This window comes from Microcebus murinus, chromosome 18 (assembly GCF_040939455.1).
Source record: "Microcebus murinus isolate Inina chromosome 18, M.murinus_Inina_mat1.0, whole genome shotgun sequence".
Lineage (NCBI taxonomy): Eukaryota > Metazoa > Chordata > Mammalia > Primates > Cheirogaleidae > Microcebus > Microcebus murinus.
In genome coordinates this window covers 20,002,433-20,019,397 of record NC_134121.1, presented here as the reverse complement: position 1 = coordinate 20,019,397, position 16,965 = coordinate 20,002,433, and the positions used below count along the sequence as shown (strand labels likewise).

The 16,965-nt window shown below is 51.6% G+C and overlaps 1 protein-coding gene across 1 annotated transcript; it reads right to left on the bottom strand.

Annotated features, from left to right (window-relative positions):
* Window positions 1–12,038: 12,038 nt before the first annotated feature.
* Window positions 12,039–15,389, bottom strand: LIAT1 (ligand of ATE1). The gene is made up of 2 exons (XM_012740821.2): window positions 15,077–15,389; window positions 12,039–12,625 (listed from the first exon to the last, which is right to left on the bottom strand). The coding sequence occupies exons 1-2, from the start codon at window positions 15,357–15,359 to the stop codon at window positions 12,135–12,137; spliced, it is 774 nt and encodes a 257-aa protein (XP_012596275.1). The 5' UTR covers window positions 15,360–15,389; the 3' UTR covers window positions 12,039–12,134.
* Window positions 15,390–16,965: the final 1,576 nt, after the last annotated feature.

Here is a 16,965-nt window from a genome sequence, read left to right as displayed (position 1 = left end):
TCTCCAATAAAGGGAGCCCCGTGTGATCCTCTGCTTCTACCTTCCTCACATATCACCTTCTCTCCTGGTTCTCACTCGGAGAATGACCCCGAGAGATGCCGTGGAGGGAAGGAGGCTGCTTTCTTCCATGGAAAGGTGATGGATCTTTCCCCTTGTCTCCGGGGCCCTGTTGAAAGCATGTTCTGTGCATCTCAGGGATTCAGAGCCCCCTGCCAAGGCCATGGGGGGTCGCCATGGGAACAGAAATGTGAGGGAAGGGCTTGGGGGAGGCTAGCAAGTGGATTGTGATGTCACGGGAGGGGGCAGCAGGCTGCAGGGGGCCCCACCCCACTACACGTGCAGGTTCCCCTTCCCTTGTCACGGTCCTGGCTGCAGCTTTGTACCTCCTGTCTTCTGCAGACCCCTGGGACAGCGCGATGTGGATATCATATTCCACCTACATCACCCGGCACACCCACACCCCCTCTGTGAGCTGTGCCGCAAAACAACCTGAAAAGCCAAACCATCCCTGCCCAGGGAATCCCTCCATGCTGCTGCTCCCTCTGCGGCCCCTTTCGCCTCCAGCACAGCCTCGCTGTCCGCAAGCCTTCCAGGACTCCTGCCTCCAGCCCCTCCGCCCCACCCTTCTGCACCCCAGCCTCTTGCTGTTCCCCGTCCCCCAGGTCACACTCCACGAGCACAGCCGCTTCTCAAACCAGAGGCCACTGTCTCGTGGAAGAACATCCTGTTTTTCGGCCTCCGCCTTTCCCGAGACATCGATCCCTTTCCCCTTTCATCCCCGGCCACGCATCTCACACACGCCCGTGCGCGTCACCACGCACCGCCAGCCCCGTCTGCTCCACCACCTCCAGACGGCACTTTAGCCGTGACTCCACCTAAACCGGCTCCCGCCCTTCAGAACCTTGGTCTGGAGATGTTCTCTCCTGGTAGCGCTCGAGAACCGTCCCCTCTTTTCCCTCCAAAGAGAGGCACTGACCCTCCAAAGCTGACAGTGTCAGCTTTCTTCTGGTGGCAGCCTCATGCCCAGGACTTGTTCCCCTCCAAATGGGCACCCTGTGATTTTAAGAAACAGCTTCTCGCCCTCCACTATTCTGAAGCCTCATTTGCGGGAGACCCTGCAGCCAGCCTCGGAGTGTCTGCTTCCCTCTCCCTGCCCAACTCTGCCCTGCTGGCTCTCTGGGAGAGACTAGTTAGGAAGAGGGGGCAGTTCCTAATGTGGAAGGGAAAGGAAGACAAAGTGGGGTCTATCCTAAAACAGCTCAGGCCAGGCGACCACCTCACTGCTTCAGGGACCACGTGGGCAGCAGCTGCCAGTCAGCAGGGCGCCGCAGGTTCCCTCCCTCGCTGCAGAAGTGAAGGGAAAGCAGCGGAGCTGCACCTGCGCCCGCAGCCCCTGCGCCCTGACACCTGGGAGGACGACCTGCAGCAAAAACAGCTGGAGCTCCTGCTGTCTCTGCGTGGCGAGTCCCTGCACTCTGTGGTCCTTGTCCGAGGCAGCTGTCTCCCTACATTTGTTTTCCTTACCACAATCGCAAGTTCCTTCAAAGCTGAAGGATTCCTGGCAATTGACCGCCTCCAACTGCTGTGCTTGCCCCAAACCCTGCCCCAGTCTCAGTCCCTAACCCTCACTCAGGTCTGGCCTCTGGCCCCATTTCAACCCCCACTCCCCATCCCACCACCTGGGCCTCTATGCCCGATTCGGATCTGTGGGGTGAGTTTGCACAAAGCCCAGAATGCGGTGCGGTGTCTTGTGTCATCGGACATTCCCCGCCTGCACTGGAACATGCCCCGGAAAGATCAGGAGACGGTGTGGGGTTTATGCTCCACGATCCGGAAATTTCTAGAAGACTTTTGTCCTTCAGTTCCCAGCATCACATGCCTCAGCCAGTCCTCCAAGGTCTCCGTTCCAATCTCTGTCCTTCCTGGAGACTTTTCTCCCAGCACAAAGCTTCAGAAGAAAACCGGACTCCACCGTCAACCGAGGCTCATCCCACCCGGGTGCGGCTCGTGCAACACCTGCCACACCCGTGGGTGTCGGTCACTACTAAGTCCTCGGAGAGAAACTCCTGACAGGTCTGTGTCCATATGCCATGGGACTCTCTCCTGGGTTTCATTCATTCGAGGTCATGGGAGAAAAGACATAGAATATTTTGTATTCAGCCCATCTGGAAGCTTCCAAGAGACAAGCTCAAAAATCCCACTAAAAAAGAACTCGAGGAAGGATCAGGAATGAAGGCAGAAGAACGGCCCAAAAGATCATCATTTGTCGGGAACAACAAATTCAGCATGTGGGATGTCTATGTCCCCAAGATTCTTCTTTTCCTGGAGAAAAAGTCAGAACAACACAATCATCTCCCAGCCTGCATCATCCCCTCCCTGCCTCTTCCCCTGCGGGAAAAGGGGCACAGGGAGACCCAAGACCGTCCCCCTCTGGCGCCAACCGTGACCTTCCAGAGAAGGTCTGGACAGCTGAGGAAGGCAGGCAGACTGGCCTGCAGCCCCCTCAGGGCAGCACAGAGGAGACGTTAGAGGAGTCCCCTGGGGGCGCTTGAGAAAGCGAATGCTCCGACTGTGGCAGTGGCTTCCTAAGCCCAGAAGAAAGCGCAAGGGGCAAAAGAATTGCCTGTGGGAGGGCAGCTCCCTGTCGTCTCAGGAGACTTCCTCAACTGCCCTCCTCGGGCGGCCTCAGCACCCTCCCAGCTCCCCCTCCAGGGCTCAGGGAGTCCACGGTCCTCCGGCCACCCCTTCCCGTCCTCAGAACACACAAAGGTTTAGACTTTTCCCCTGCATTTGCTGAGGGGGAAGTCACTCCCCCAAAACTTCAACATGGTTCTCTGAATAAATGCTCTGCAAGAGTGATGTCTGTTGCGTGTGCTGTGTTGGGGGCACAAGTTTGGAGTCACCTAGAGCACGTGCTTCGTAGGGACAGGCTGGAGTTAGTTCACCACTTCCTCATGGCCTCTTTTGGCTTCCAAAATGTGACCAGTGCCCTGGAGCTCTTGTGGAGGAATGGCTACCATGTGGCCCCACACCCGTTCCCACCTGATGATGTTGGAGTAGATGGGCTCTGTGTCCTTCCTCGTAGCTTTGCCTGGTGACATTACGCTGCAGCCCACGCCTTCCCCCTCATGTGGTTCACAGCCTTTAGGGCAGTAAAGACGACGGGTCTTCCATAGCTGAAGACCAGGTCAAAGACAGGTAAATGTTTAAGAACATAGTGGCCGAATCATTTCTAAGAGACAGCCGTCCGTGACCAGAGGATGACACGTGTGGGTGCAGGGTGGGGGGCGTCACTGCTGCAGTGGGGGCTGGCCTGGGTGGGGGAGGGCTGAGGAACAGGACAGACGCTGCCCAAGAACCTGTCCCTCGGGGCTGGCTCGGGTGTTGGGGAAGCACACGTGGACCCTGATGCTGTGGTGTCCTTCCTGCAAGTCCCCGTGGGAAGTGGTCCCTCCCCTGCACGTTTCTTCAGGTTGCCGGGATTGATGACATATGCAGAGCAAAAGGATCACCCACTTTTCAGTGGCAGCAATGTCGCCAGCCAGACACTGACCTCCCAGGGTAAAACAAAGCTGACATAAGGAAAGCATGCCTCACATAAGTGGAAAAGTGAGGAGACAAAAATGGATATGGGAAAGAATGTCCTTGCTGGGGGGTAAAGGTGTGTCTGCCCTTGTCGTGCCCCTGTCCTGCTCCCCATTCCCAGTCTGATCCAGGCACCACTTCCGTGAGGCTCATCAGGGCGCTGCTCAGCTCACTGATGCCGTTTGGCAGAAGCGTACACGGGGCTGTTCTCTGGGCACCAAAGCAACATCTGCAAGGCTGTTGTTGGGCTCAGCAGCCGCCCCCTTAGGTAAGGTGACCTCAGTGCCCTCCTTCCATCTATGCTTGGTGACGGCGTGCAAGGTCTGCCCTTAGTGTGCACAGTTCACCCATCAGGATGGAGGGGCCACGTGTGATCTTCATGGGCCTGGGGGAGCCACAGTAGCTATCCCCCAGAACACCTGCCCCTCATGCTCCACAGGTGAGCCCCGCACTGTGCACAGGGTTACGGATATTTGGGGGCTCCCCATGGACCTTTGCAGAATGCTCCTTTTGGCCACGACTGGCCATAGAGGTCTATAGAAAAGGCAACTCCACTGGTACAGACAGGGCCTGGACTCAACAATGGGATGAGTTTCCTGCAGGACACTTGAGATAGCTTTTCCAGAAAAACAATTTGTGAATGCTGGCTGTCAAAACACAAACAAACAACAGATGTGCACTGCAGCCTCAACTCTGCCTCTACATCTCCGAGCTATGCCATTGACCCTCAGTGTGTGAAGCTCAGGGTTGCTGGAGGAATGCAGAGTCTCGGGAGGCCCTGGGAAGGACGAAAGGCAGGATGGGGCCGGGGGGAGGAACTGTGGAGGTGGAGAATCAGTGGAGGACCCGACATCCACGCGGAGAGGTCAGCCAGTAACCCGGCCTCTCACTTCCTCCACCTCCCACCTTTGTGTCCTCTACCTGCATTCCAGCTCAGCTACTGCCACTCCTGACACTGATCATCAGGAGCCCGGCTCACACGGGTGACAGCACAGCTCCACCTCCACCTTCACCTCATCCCTCTCTCTCCCAGCGGGGCCCTCAGTTTCTCATTGTTGCACTTCCTGAAATGTCTCCCCTGGAGAAAGATCAAGTACAGTCCTGAGGGACAGGCCCACCGCTGCCAGCTGTCCTTACTGTCCCGCACCTCCTCAGGAGGCACTCCACACCTTTTATTTTTAAAAGCTTTTGAATAGAAACCTGTTTAAACACACACAAGAGCAGAGAGAACAACGTAACCACCACCCCCACCCCACCCCTGCCACCATTCAGCCTTCACAACTACCAGGCACGATGAACCCATCTTTTACACAAGGATGTAAGCGTAAAAGTCCATCAAACATCTTCCAACTATCCCTCCGAAGACCTGCTACGTGCCCTGTGTCAATGCTCCCACGTTCCTTTGGTACTTGCCACACTCACCCACAGCACAGGGACGCAGCCTCGGTGACCGAAACACACTGAGTTACTGGCTTTGGCGTGGGCTCTGCTGGAATGTCAGCACACTTCAAACATGCAGGGAGGATCCCGGGCGAGGCTCCTCTCTTACCCTCCCGCGAAGGATGTCAGAGCCCGGGAGCTCCCCCTGCCCTCGGTTCTAGGTTCCAAGCAGGGTGGGTCTTGGTCCCCGGAGGCAAAGGACACATTGCATTCCAGAGGACATCCCCAGCGTCCCTGACATTGACGGTCTGGACTGCCAGGGAGCTGGAGGGATAGAGATCAGGAGGAGAAGGTAGAGAGGAGCAGGAAGAAGGGGAGGAAGAGGAAAGTGGAGAGAGGGGGGAGGAGAAGGAGAAGAGCAGGAAGAGTATAGCCTGCAACCAGGAACCTGCCACCCTCTCTGGGGAGCCACAGGGTTGTCCCAAGGGCTCCCGCTTCCTTCTGGATCTGGTCACCTACTTCCTGTACCCCGAGAGGCTGAGGCAGAGAAGCACCGCTCCTGCCAGCCCTTGCACGTCAAAGATGATCGTGGGGCTGAAATGAAATCATACTTGTTAAATGACTAACAGCATGCCTGGGCAGAGGAGGTGCCAGATAAATGGGGACTGTGATGTTGTTGTGCTTTCTTTTTAATTTTTTTTTTTAAATTGTAATTATTAAGGGAACATAATTGTTATATATCTTTATAGGGTACATGTGATGTTTTGATACAGGCATGCAATGTGAATTAATCAAATCAGGGTAATTGGGGTATCCATCACCTCAGGCATTTATCATTTCTTTTTTTTTTTTTTTTTTTTTTTTGTTTTTTTTAGAGACGGGGTCTCGCTATGTTGCCCAGGCTGGAGTGCAGTGGCTATTCACAGGCGCGATCCCACTACTGATCAGCACGGGAGTTTTGACCTGCTCCGTTTCCGACCTGGGCCGGTTCACCCCTCCTTAGGCAACCTGGTGGTCCCCCGCTCCCGGGAGGTCACCACATTTATCATTTCTTTGTGTTAGGAACATTCAGATTCCACTCTTAGCTATTTTAAATTATACCCTAACTTGCTGCTCGTTATAGTCACCCTGTTGTGCTATCAAATATTGTTGATTCTAACTATTTAACTATATTTTCACACCCACTAACCATCCCGACTTTAGGGGACTGTTGTTATCAGTAAATATTCTGGCAGCAACGAGTGGAGAGCTGTGTGTGGATGTAGCAGTTGCCTGCTAAACTTTTCCCAAAAAGACAATGAGGTCTTAGAGCAAGTCTCTTAGAAGTTGTATGATTCAAGCAAGTCGCCTCTTCTCTCCAAGCCTCAGTTGTAAAATGTAGATGATTCCTATTGCAAAGCGAACAAATGTGACAGAAGAACTTATAAACTATAAAATGCCATAATACATTATGGTTACAATTAAACGTGGCAGGCACCACACAAAAGTACATGCCATAAAAACATAACACAAATAGCTATATCCAACTATATGAGCACAGAAGAAGAAACCATTCAGTCTTTTCTCTCCCAACTTTGTTGATGTATAAGTGACAAAAATAGGGAAGCCAAAGGGGCCCATTCAGTCTTTCTTTTTTGAGACAGAGTCTCACTCTGTTGCCCGGGCTAGAGTGCTGTGGCGTCAGCCTAGCTCACAGCAACCTCAAACTCCTGGGCTCAAGTGATCCTAATGCCTCAGCCTCCCAGGTAGCTGGGACTACAGGTGCATGCCACCACACCCAGCTAATTTTTCTATTTTTGGTAGAGACAGGGGTCTCGCTCTTGCTCAGGCTGGTCTCGAACTCCTGAGCTCAAACAATCCACCCACCTCGGCATCCCAGAGTGCTAGGATTACAGGTGTGAGCCACCGCGCCCGGCCTTTTTTGGTTTTTTAAAATTTCTTTTTTGAGACAGTCTCCGCTCTGTCACCCAGGCTGGAGTGCAGTGCTGCCATTACAGCTCACTGCAACCTCAAACTCCTGGGCTCTAGTGATCCTCCTGCCTCAGCCTCCCAAGCGCACACCATGATGCCCGGTTAATTTTTCTATTTTTAGTAGAGACGGGGTCTCACTGTTGCTCAGGCTGGCCTGGAACTCCTGAACTAAACCAATCCTCCCGCCTCAGCCTCCCAGAGTGGTAGGATTACAGGCGTGAGCCACCTTACCCGCCAAGACTAATAGATTATTTTCAAGGGCAGTTTTAGGTACGAAAATTTCCCATATGCCCCCTCATCGCCCCTCAGTTTCCCCAATTATTAACATTTTGTCTAGCGTGGTACGATTGTTACAGTCAATGAGTCAATACTGACACGCAGTTATTAACTGAAGTCTATGGTTTCCATCAGGGTTCGCTCTTGGTGTTGCACGTTCTGTGGGTTTGGACAAGTGTGGACAGCATGTATCTACACCAGGGTGTCTGTCACACAGAACAGCGTGTGGACAGCACGTATCTACCTACACCAGGGTGTCTGTCACACAGAACAGTTCGCAGCCCTCAAAACCCCTGCGCTCCGCCTACCCGCTCCTTCCCTCCCTCCTCCAAAGCGTCCTTTTGTAGCTTCCTCTTGGAAGTGATAGCCATCACTTTTGCCATATTTTATTCATCAGAGTCAATCGTTTCAACCCACGCTCGAGAGAAGGGCATGAATACTGGGAGGCAGAGACCCCCGGGGACGCCCGCCGCGCCAGCCCACACACAGGCGGTTCCATGCCTGACCTCGTCTTCCTGCGTCCGCGGTGGATGTTCACGAAGCTCACCCAGGGTGCCTTGTTTCCGGGGCTCAAACCGTACATACCCACGTGTGTATGACGCACCTTGGTACCAGGAGACCCAAAGGCTGGGAGTCTCTTATAGTGAGTGGACCACGGGGGCACATCTTGGCTAAGTGACTTAGACTTAAAGGTTGCAACCTACACGCTGGATGCCACCCAAACCAGGTGTGAATCATAAACCTGATTAGTATTAAACAGTGTTGACTGCTCCCAGACAACTCATGGACCCATGATTACAAATCACTGTTTTTAGGCCAGGCGAGGTGGCGCACGCCTGTAATCCTAGCACTCTGGGAGGCCGAGGCGAGAGGATTGCTCGAGATCGGGAGTTCAAAACCAGCCTAACCAAGAGTGAGACCCCCATCTCTACTAAAAATAGAAAGAAATTAATCAGCTAACTAAAAATAAATAGAAAAAATTAGCCAGGCATGGTGGCACATGCCTGTCTGTAGTCCCAGCTATTCGGGAGGCTGAGGCAGGAGGATCGCTCGAGCCCAGGAGTCTGAGGTTGCTGTGAGCTAGGCTGATGCCATGACACTCTAGCCTGGGTAACAGAGTTGAGACTGTCTCAAAACAAAACAAAACAAAACAAGACAAAAAGCAAATCACTGTTTATCTTTAGTTAATAGACTCAACAGCATTGGCCAAAGGTCGGTGGTCCTGGACATAAGCAGGTAGTCAGTCCAGATCAATCGAGAGCAACTCCTGCTCTGCAAGCCGCCCCCATGATCCTTGGTCAGAGCTGTTTATAAAGGAATTATTCTTCGTTTGGAGGGCAATGGACAAGTCTCTGTCTACTTGGCACCTCTTAAGGGGATCACTCTGTATCCTACATAGATTCTGCATAGATTCTATAACACTCAGTAAATGCGTTGTGTAGGGTTGCTGCTGTCCCCGCCCCTCACCTCCGTGCCACGTTCTAGTCCTGTGCAGCCATCAGATGCTGCATTTCCTTGGCCACTGCGATCAGTCCTGACGAGCATATGACCCCTGGCAGGCCAGAGACCTTGGGATTAATATGGACACTGGATAGGGACACAGGAGTAACTCTCTCTCTCTTCTTCACAAAACCAGACTCAGGGGGCTGGGGTGGGACGATCACTTGAGGCCAGGAGCTCAAGATCAGCCTGGGTAACTTAGTAAGGCCCCAAGGCCCCATTTCTCTCTCTCTCTTTTTTTTTTTGAGACAGAATCTCGCTCTGTTGCCCAGGCTAGAGTGCCATGGCATCAGCCTAGCTCACAGCAACCTCAAACTCCTGGGCTCAAGCAATCCTGCTGCCTCAGCCTCCCGAGTAGCTGGGACTACAGGCATGCACCACCATGCCCCGCTAATTTTTTCTATATATTTTTAGTTAGCCAATTAATTTCTTTCTACTTATAGTGGAGACAGGGTCTCACTCTTGCTCAGGCTGGTTTCGAACTCCTGACCTTGAGCAATCAGCCCGCCTCAGCCTCCCAGAGTGCTAGGATTACAGGCATGAGCCAAGGCCCCCATCTTTTAAAAAAACCTTTAAAAATTAGCTGGGCATGGTGGCACATGCCTATAGTCCCAGCTACTTGGGAGGCTGAGAAGAGAGGATCACTTGAGCCCAGGAGTTTGAGGCTGCAGTGATCGCGCCGTTGCACTCCAGCCTGGGTGACAGAGCTGGAGTTCATTTCTTAAAAAAAGAAACAAAAACCAAAACTATAAGGATGTCTGTGGCCATCTTTTCATACTGTGACAAGAATTTGCCTGAATATGAAGCTAATGCAGAGGAGGTGGTGGTGAAATATGGAGAAAGAGAGATACATTTCGATGACACAGTATGAGCTCCTGGATCCAGCCATACCTAAAGCCACAACCAACCCTAGACTGTTGGCTTTATAAGTCAACCACTCCTCTATGTCTTTAAGCCAGTTTTCATTGCGTTTTCTGTTTCTTGCCATAAAGGATTCTTCACGGATACAGCCTGGGTGTGAGAAAGATACTTAAAACTTCTAACCCAAGGTGGTTTGAGATGGAACCCCTTCTGTCTCATGGGAGTATTCATCCCCACCTGCTTTCTGTATTTATATCTTAAGCACTGACTCCCACTTGATTCAAGGCTACAACTGGGCCCTTTCCTAACTGGCCCAACGTCCCCTCCCGGAATACTGGTCTTTTGGGCTCTTGCTTCATTCCTCCTACTTCCTCTCTTGCTCCAGACCCCTGTCCCTGTAATTTGTTTTGTGGTTTGTTTGAATTTTATCTATTGGTCAACCACTGAAGCCACATTTCTTTGGGGGAAGCTCACCCTTCAATAAGGTGCAGTCTATGCCCCCACCCAAGACAGTGTCTCCATGAAATTCTTGTAGTAGATTGAGTGTTCTAGGTGCCAGGTGCTCTGCTAAATGCTTCATGTAATTATTGCATCTGGGTCTCACAACACTAAAGCAGGTATTTTCATTCCTATTTTCAGATGAGGCAACTAAGGCTCAGAGAGGTTAAGCAATTTGCCTGAGGCCACACAGCATGTGGTGGGAAAGAAATTAATCCGGCTCTGATGTCGAAGCTCATAATCTTTTTTTTTTTTTTTTTTTTGAGACAGAGTCTCACTTTGTTACCCAGGCTAGAGTGAGTGCCGTGGCATTAGCCTAGCTCACAGCAACCTCAAACTCCTAGGCTCAAGAGATCCTCCTGCCTCAGCCTCCCAAGTAGCTGGGACTACAGGCATGCGCCACCATGCCCGGCTAATTTTTTTCTATATGTATATTAGTTGGCCAATTAATTTCTTTCTATTTTATAGTAGAGACGGGGTCTCGCTCTTGCTCAGGCTGGTTTTGAACTCCTGACCTCGAGCAATCCGCCCGCCTCGGCCTCCTAGAGCGCTAGGATTATAGGCGTGAGCCACCGCGCCCGGCAAAGCTCATAATCTTAACCACTATCCCAGAAGGACACTTCATGGCAGCAAGATGACCACAGACCAACTCCTCTGCCCCTCACCACCCATGGAAGACGTTGCTAAGTGACCAAGGCACTCTGGGTACGGTGTGCCCTCAGACTGCCCCACACCACACCCCAGCCATCGTGGTTGATCCAGAGGGCACATGAGATGCCAGCCCGGCTGCCCTCTGCTGTCTTCACCTTGGGGCATCAGCCAGGTCCTGTGACTGAGCACTCCTATACTTCCTGTCTCCTCCTCTTGAAGGTTAAGTGAAAGATGCCCACTTTCACTTAGCTTTCGACTTTCCAATAAGCATTCTGTGATGCCTGTATTGGCAAAGGCAGGGGCCTCATCTTAGACTTCCACTCTGCCCCTCTCAGCCCCCACACTGGCGGTGGAGGCTACCCCAGAGACCACCCTTGCCCTTTGGACCTGTCAGTCTGCATCATTGTGCCTGAGGGTGAATTTCCCCTACCACTGAGCTAGGCTTCTCGGCCCACACAGGGCAGCAGCTAGAAATGCCTGGAAACTAACACACACCCAGGACTAGTGTCAGCCAGTGCCTCTGGGGAGTGTAAACGCCCCAGCTCCCTCACTCTCAGGTGGGATAATCCTAGCAGTGGCTTTCCCAGTGCTTCTCATCCGGATTAGGCTCCAGGTGCCCAGTATGAAAGCTGGCTTAATAGTGTTCCCCGGACTGGCTGTCTTCCCTCCCTTCTAGCACCCCTACTGATCTGTCACTCATCTCCCTAACAATCTATCTGTGTTGGGGTCCTTGACCCAGGGGCTGCTTCTGGGAGAATGCAAATGCAGATAACACACAGCCCTCACTCAGTACATATCTGAGGGGGGGAGACTATAAACTCAGGTAAGCGGTGCACTACGGCATATTTTAATGGGGTGTTCGGAGAGAACCATATTTATAAAAGAAGCAATATTCCTTTTGGGACTTCCCATAATAACTGCCTAGGGATGAAATCCTGGAACTCACTTATTTTTGAGGCCACATAAGGGAAGGTATTTAATTTAAAAAATAACAGTCTCCAGGATATTCGGGGCTTCTTCCTTGGGTCTATGGAAGCACGTACTGTGCGAGTTTTACCCATGAGTTTGAGACTTAGAATCTATACAATCTACATACTTTGTTTACTTTTTAGGGGCAGATTATATGACATCCAGCTGTGCTGAGAAATGGAAGAACAGTGAGACTGCAGCTTATTTAAGAAAAGGGAAATCCTTAAAAGAACTTTTCTCCCTAAATTGCTTGTGTTCATAAAGATGCCCAGGCAAATAAGGGCATCTCGGTGAAGGGAGGGGTCGGCCTCATCCCATCCACACACCAAACACCTGCTTCCTTCAGACACAGTCTGATTTCCTTTTATTATTATTCTTTTTTAACACATAAAATTGCGGTAAGGAGAGATTATAATAAGGCCATCAGCATTGTGGGTGGGTATTTACTCCGGTGGAGTAGTAACTAAGTCAGAGTGTAGGAGCTTTGGGTTAAGGTTTCCTTCAAAGTAGTGATCAGGGCGGTTGGCTTTCAGTGCAGGCTGCCTGCCGTTGGAGCTGCTGCCTTTGTCTGGGAGGTAGGGTAAGTTCTCAGGGGTCTCCTCGTCACAGGGATCCGAGTTGAAGCCCTTGAGGGCCAAAATCCGGTACCGCTTTCTCCGGTTCACTTTATATATGCGAATCCTCTCTTTCTCTGCCTCCGGGTCAGCGAGAACTCCATCCCAGCGCAGGGTTTCATTGATCTTGTTCGAAAGATTCTCTGCTATTTCAGCAAAGTGGCGAAGATTGATGGTGGAGGAGTAAGGAAGGACGTGCTTGTTTTCCTGTTTGTCCTGTCTGTGCTCCGGCCGTGAGCCGTGGTCTTTGCTGGGATTTAAGATGTCATGAGAGGATGAGGAAAACTGTTGGCTTTTCAGGCTCCGACTCTGATGTTTATCTGCTGAGTAGATGAGTAGGTTAGTGTTTGTGGTGACGTCTGCCCTCGGCCTGCCTGGGACAGTGCCAAAATCGCCAAAGACATAAGGGGGTGGAGGCCCTTCCTTACCCAGGGCTCAGGTCGCCAGGCCCACCAGCCCCGTGCACACCCCTTGCCTGTAGGCTGTGCTCAAGGCATTTGGGGGCAGGAGGAACCATTTATTGAGCACACACTATGAGCCAGTTCCTCTGGATAAAATAAACCGGCCCTATTCTCCAGGTGAGAAAAGCAGGGCTCCAAGAGCAGCAGTAACTTGCCAGTGTCATGGAGCGAGTGGCAGCGCCAGGATCTGAATGCAAGCCTGGCTTCTGGTGGCCTGTTCTTTTTCCGCTGTGCCATGCTGCCCCCAGCTTAACCTCGCCACATGCTCACCAAGGTATTTTAAAGTTCTAGGCCGGGCGCAGTGGCTCACGCCTGTAATCCTAGCACTCTGGGAGGCCGAGGCGGGCAGACTGCTCGAGGTCAGGAGTTCGAAACCAGCCTGAGCAAGACCCCATCTCTACTATAAATAGAAAGAAATTAATTGGCCAACTAAAAATATATAGAAAAAATTAGCCGGGCATGGTGGCGCACGCCTGTAATCCCAGCTACTCGGGAGGCTGAGGCAGGAGGATTGCTTGAGCCCAGGAGTTTGAGGTTGCTGTGAGCGAGGCTGACGCCATGGCACTCACTCTAGCCTGGGCAACAAAGTGAGACTGTGTCCAAAAAAAAAATAAAATAAATAAAAAAATAAAGTTCTAGGAGGCTATGACTCTGTCACTAGTCTAGACGCTTTATGATGGAAGAAATGGAGAACAACAGAAAAACTCCCTAAATTTGACTGACGAAGGCAATATGCCAAACCAGGAAATAGTTCAGCCGTGTGCTTGTACTGATTTTTTTTAAATTTGTAGCATTTCAGAATTATGTAACATGCATGTAAAATACTACAAATTGTGGTTCTTTCATCAGCTCATCCTTTTATTTTGAGAGGAGAGAGAAATACCTCTCCCCCCAAGAAAAAAAGAAAAGAAAATAAGAAAAAAAATCCTCTTGACATTTTCTTACCTTCCTACTCCCCGAAAACTATTTGGTGTCCCCTGCTGACAGTATGAGGTACCTGCCACTGTAATTTTTACAGTCAAAAAGACAATAAACTTAATTTCATTTTGCAGACACACATAGGGCTTTTTGCCCTGAACTCCAAATTTTTCTTGCCTTTTTATTAATTCTACCTGAAGGATTATGGCTTCCCCACACTACGAGGCTGACACGGGGAAGGCTGACACTCCTGCCTCCAGCTTGCCAGTGGTGCCAGCTCTGCCACAAAGAACCAGGGACCAGAAAGTTGAGCCCAGTCCTAGCCTCACGGGAGGTCAAGGCCGCCTCCCTGGTAGGCAAAGCCACTGAGATGGACCACACAGGTGACAATGGACTCACAGCACTCATGGGCAGGTGCATTCTATGTCACTGTTGAATTCTCTCTCTTCTAAGTAGGCGCTCAGTGGCTTTGTTGAGAAGTCTGGGGGGTTCTATGAGAAGACGGTGGTGAGATGTAGGGACTCTGGGTTTGTGGCAGGTGTTTGGTGTGTGTATGTATGTGAAGGTGTCCACGAGAGAGCCTGGAGCACCTACATGCACATGACTGTCTGTGTACAGAACTGTCTGGGAGGTGTTCATGCATGTGGACACCTGTATAGTATCTGTACGTGTGTGCAGACTGTGAATGTGTGAGCGGACAAGGTGCTTTAGTTTCATTTGATGGTGTTAACGCTGCGATGGGGGGGGTGTAGTGGAGGGTGTCAGGGGTTATAGGAGGATGCTGCGGTGTCTGGCGTGACGGTGTTGGTACACGGAAAGCGGGGGTAGGTCTGTGCAAGGACACTTTGTATGCGTTTACACGGGTATGGGCGTCTCCACCGCATTGGGCGGCAGGCGCCCCTTAGCGCCCAGGGGGCGAGCAGGACCTCTGTTTCCGTGTGTCTGGGAGCGAGGGTCTGTCATGCAGTGTCTTGGTGTCTTCGGCTTGGGGAAAGTCTCTGTGTGAGGAGGGCCTCTGTAGGAGCGCTTGAGGCTTCTGTGGGGAACGTGTGGATGTTTAGGATTACCAGTTTTGGCTGAGGGGTTAGGAAGTTGAGAGGTGTCTGTGTGGGGCTGGGAGGCTCTCGGGAATGGCGGGTGTCTGCGGGGCTTTTGGGGTGATTAAGGGATCTCTGTGCTGGGGGGTCTCTGTTGGCATGGCTGGGGCATCACTGTGCCACAGCGACAAGTGGCGGCGACAAGTGGCGTGTGTGGGGAGCGGGAGGCCCTCGGTCTCCGGTTTGAAGCGCTCCCCAGGTGGTCGGGTCTCCGGGGGCGGGGTGGGGGGGTGTGGGGTGCTCGGAGAAGACTCTCAGGTGCGGGAGCTGAAGCAAAGGCAGCTGCTCCTCTTACCGTCCCCCTTGCCCGACCCCTTGGTCTTTTTCTTCTTCTTTTTCTTCTTCACCTTCCGCTTGCTCAGCTCCGAGGCGCCGCCCGCGATGGGGGGCAGTCTGGGCCTGGGCGAGCCCGCCGCGCCGCCCTCCCGCTCCTCCTCCTCGTCCTCCTCGTCGTCGTCGCACTCTTCGCCGTACCCGTACCCCGACGCCCCGGCCCCACCGCGGCAGTCCATCCGCCCGGGGGGCCGCGACCCGCGCCTGGCGCAGCCCACAGCGTGGCTGGGGCAACGCGTCTCCATGGTGACCGCCCCACAGCGCGCGTGCCCGCCCAATCCGGAAGTTCCCGCCGGGTGCCGGGCGCGTAGGTGTGCGCATGCGTGTTCTAGCCTGTCTGAGACCTTGGTCCAGTCAGCTGTACAAAGGGCGGGGGTGGGCGGAGAGGTTTCAGGTCCTCGGGCTGATGCGCCTCTGGGGCATCTCGTCCACTCCTGTGCCTTTTTAAACTATGTGTATTCTCCCCTAAATTTTTTTTTTTGAGACTGAGTCTCACTCTGTTGCCCAGGCTAGAGTGCCGTGTTGTCAGTGTAGCTCACAGCAACCTCAAACTCCTGGGCTCAAACAATCCTTCTGCCTCAGCCTCCCAAGTATGCGCCACCATGCCCGGCTAATTTTTCCTATATATTTTTAGTTGGCCAATTCATTTCTTGACGGGGTCTCGCTCTTGCTCAGGCTGGTTTCGAACTCCTGACCTTGAGCAAACTGCTCACCTCGGCCTCCCAGAGTGCTAGGATTACAGGCGTGAGCCACTGCACCCAGCCGCTTTTTCTTTCTTTCAACACGGCCTCACTCTGCTGCCCAGGCTAGAGTGCAATGGCATGATCATAGCTCACTACAGCCTCAAACTCCTGGCCTCAAGCAATCCTCCCACCTTGGCCTCCCGAAGTGCTGGGATTACAAGCGTGAGCCATTCTACCTGGTGTTTGTTATCTATTCATCTTCTTAATGGTGTCTTTGGAGAAGCAGAAATTTTAAATTCTGATAAAGCCATTTTATCAAGTTTTTCTTTTTATATTCCGTCCAAGGATCTTTTGCCTACCTTTATATCACAAAGATAGTGTGCTATGTTGTTTTCTAGAAGCCTGATGGTTCTGAATATTAAGGTTAGGTCCATGATCCACATCAAATTAATTTTGTGAATAAAATTAGATAGGAGTAAATATTCATTTTTTTTCCTCAGTGGATTTTCAGTTGTTTCATGAACTTCCATTGAAAAGACATTGCTTTTCCCATTGACTTGACTTGGTATTTCTCTAGAAAAATCAATTAACTATATATGTGTGAATCTATTTCTGGGCTCTATTTTGTTCCATCGTTCTATTTGTCTACCCTTACAGCAATACCACCCATCTAGATTGTTGTAGCTTAATGGTAAGTCTTGATATTACATAGTGTAAGCCTTCCAACTGTGTTCTTTTTTTGAACATTTTTGTTTGTTTTTTGTTTTGGGACAAAGTCTCACTCTGTTGCTGGAGTTAGAGTGCAGTGGCGTCATCATAGCTCACAGCAACCTCAAACTCCTGGGCTTAAGCAATCCTTCTGCCTCAGCCTCCTAAGTAGCTGAGACTACAGGCACATGCCACCATGCCTGGCTAATTTTTCTATTTTTGGTATTTTTGGTACAGATGGGGTCTTGCTCTTGCTCAAGCCGGTCTCGAACTCCTGACCTCAACTAATCCTCCTGCCTCGGCCTCCCAGAGTGCTAGGATTACAGGCGTGAGCTTCGGTGCGTGGCCTTAAAGATTGTTTTGACTATTCTAGAGCCTTTGCTTTTCTATATAAAACTTCAAATCTTCTTGTCTATTTATTCAAAATAGCCTGTTGAGATTTTGATAGGGATTACATTGC

Coding starts and splice junctions, on each gene's coding strand:
- LIAT1 (XM_012740821.2), bottom strand. CDS start 15,359: ATGGAGACGCGTTGCCCCAGCCACGCTGTGGGCTGCGCCAGGCGCGGG. Junction 12,626..15,076: donor GGGGTCGGGCAAGGGGGACG/GTAAGAGGAGCA, acceptor TCTACTCAGCAG/ATAAACATCAGAGTCGGAGC.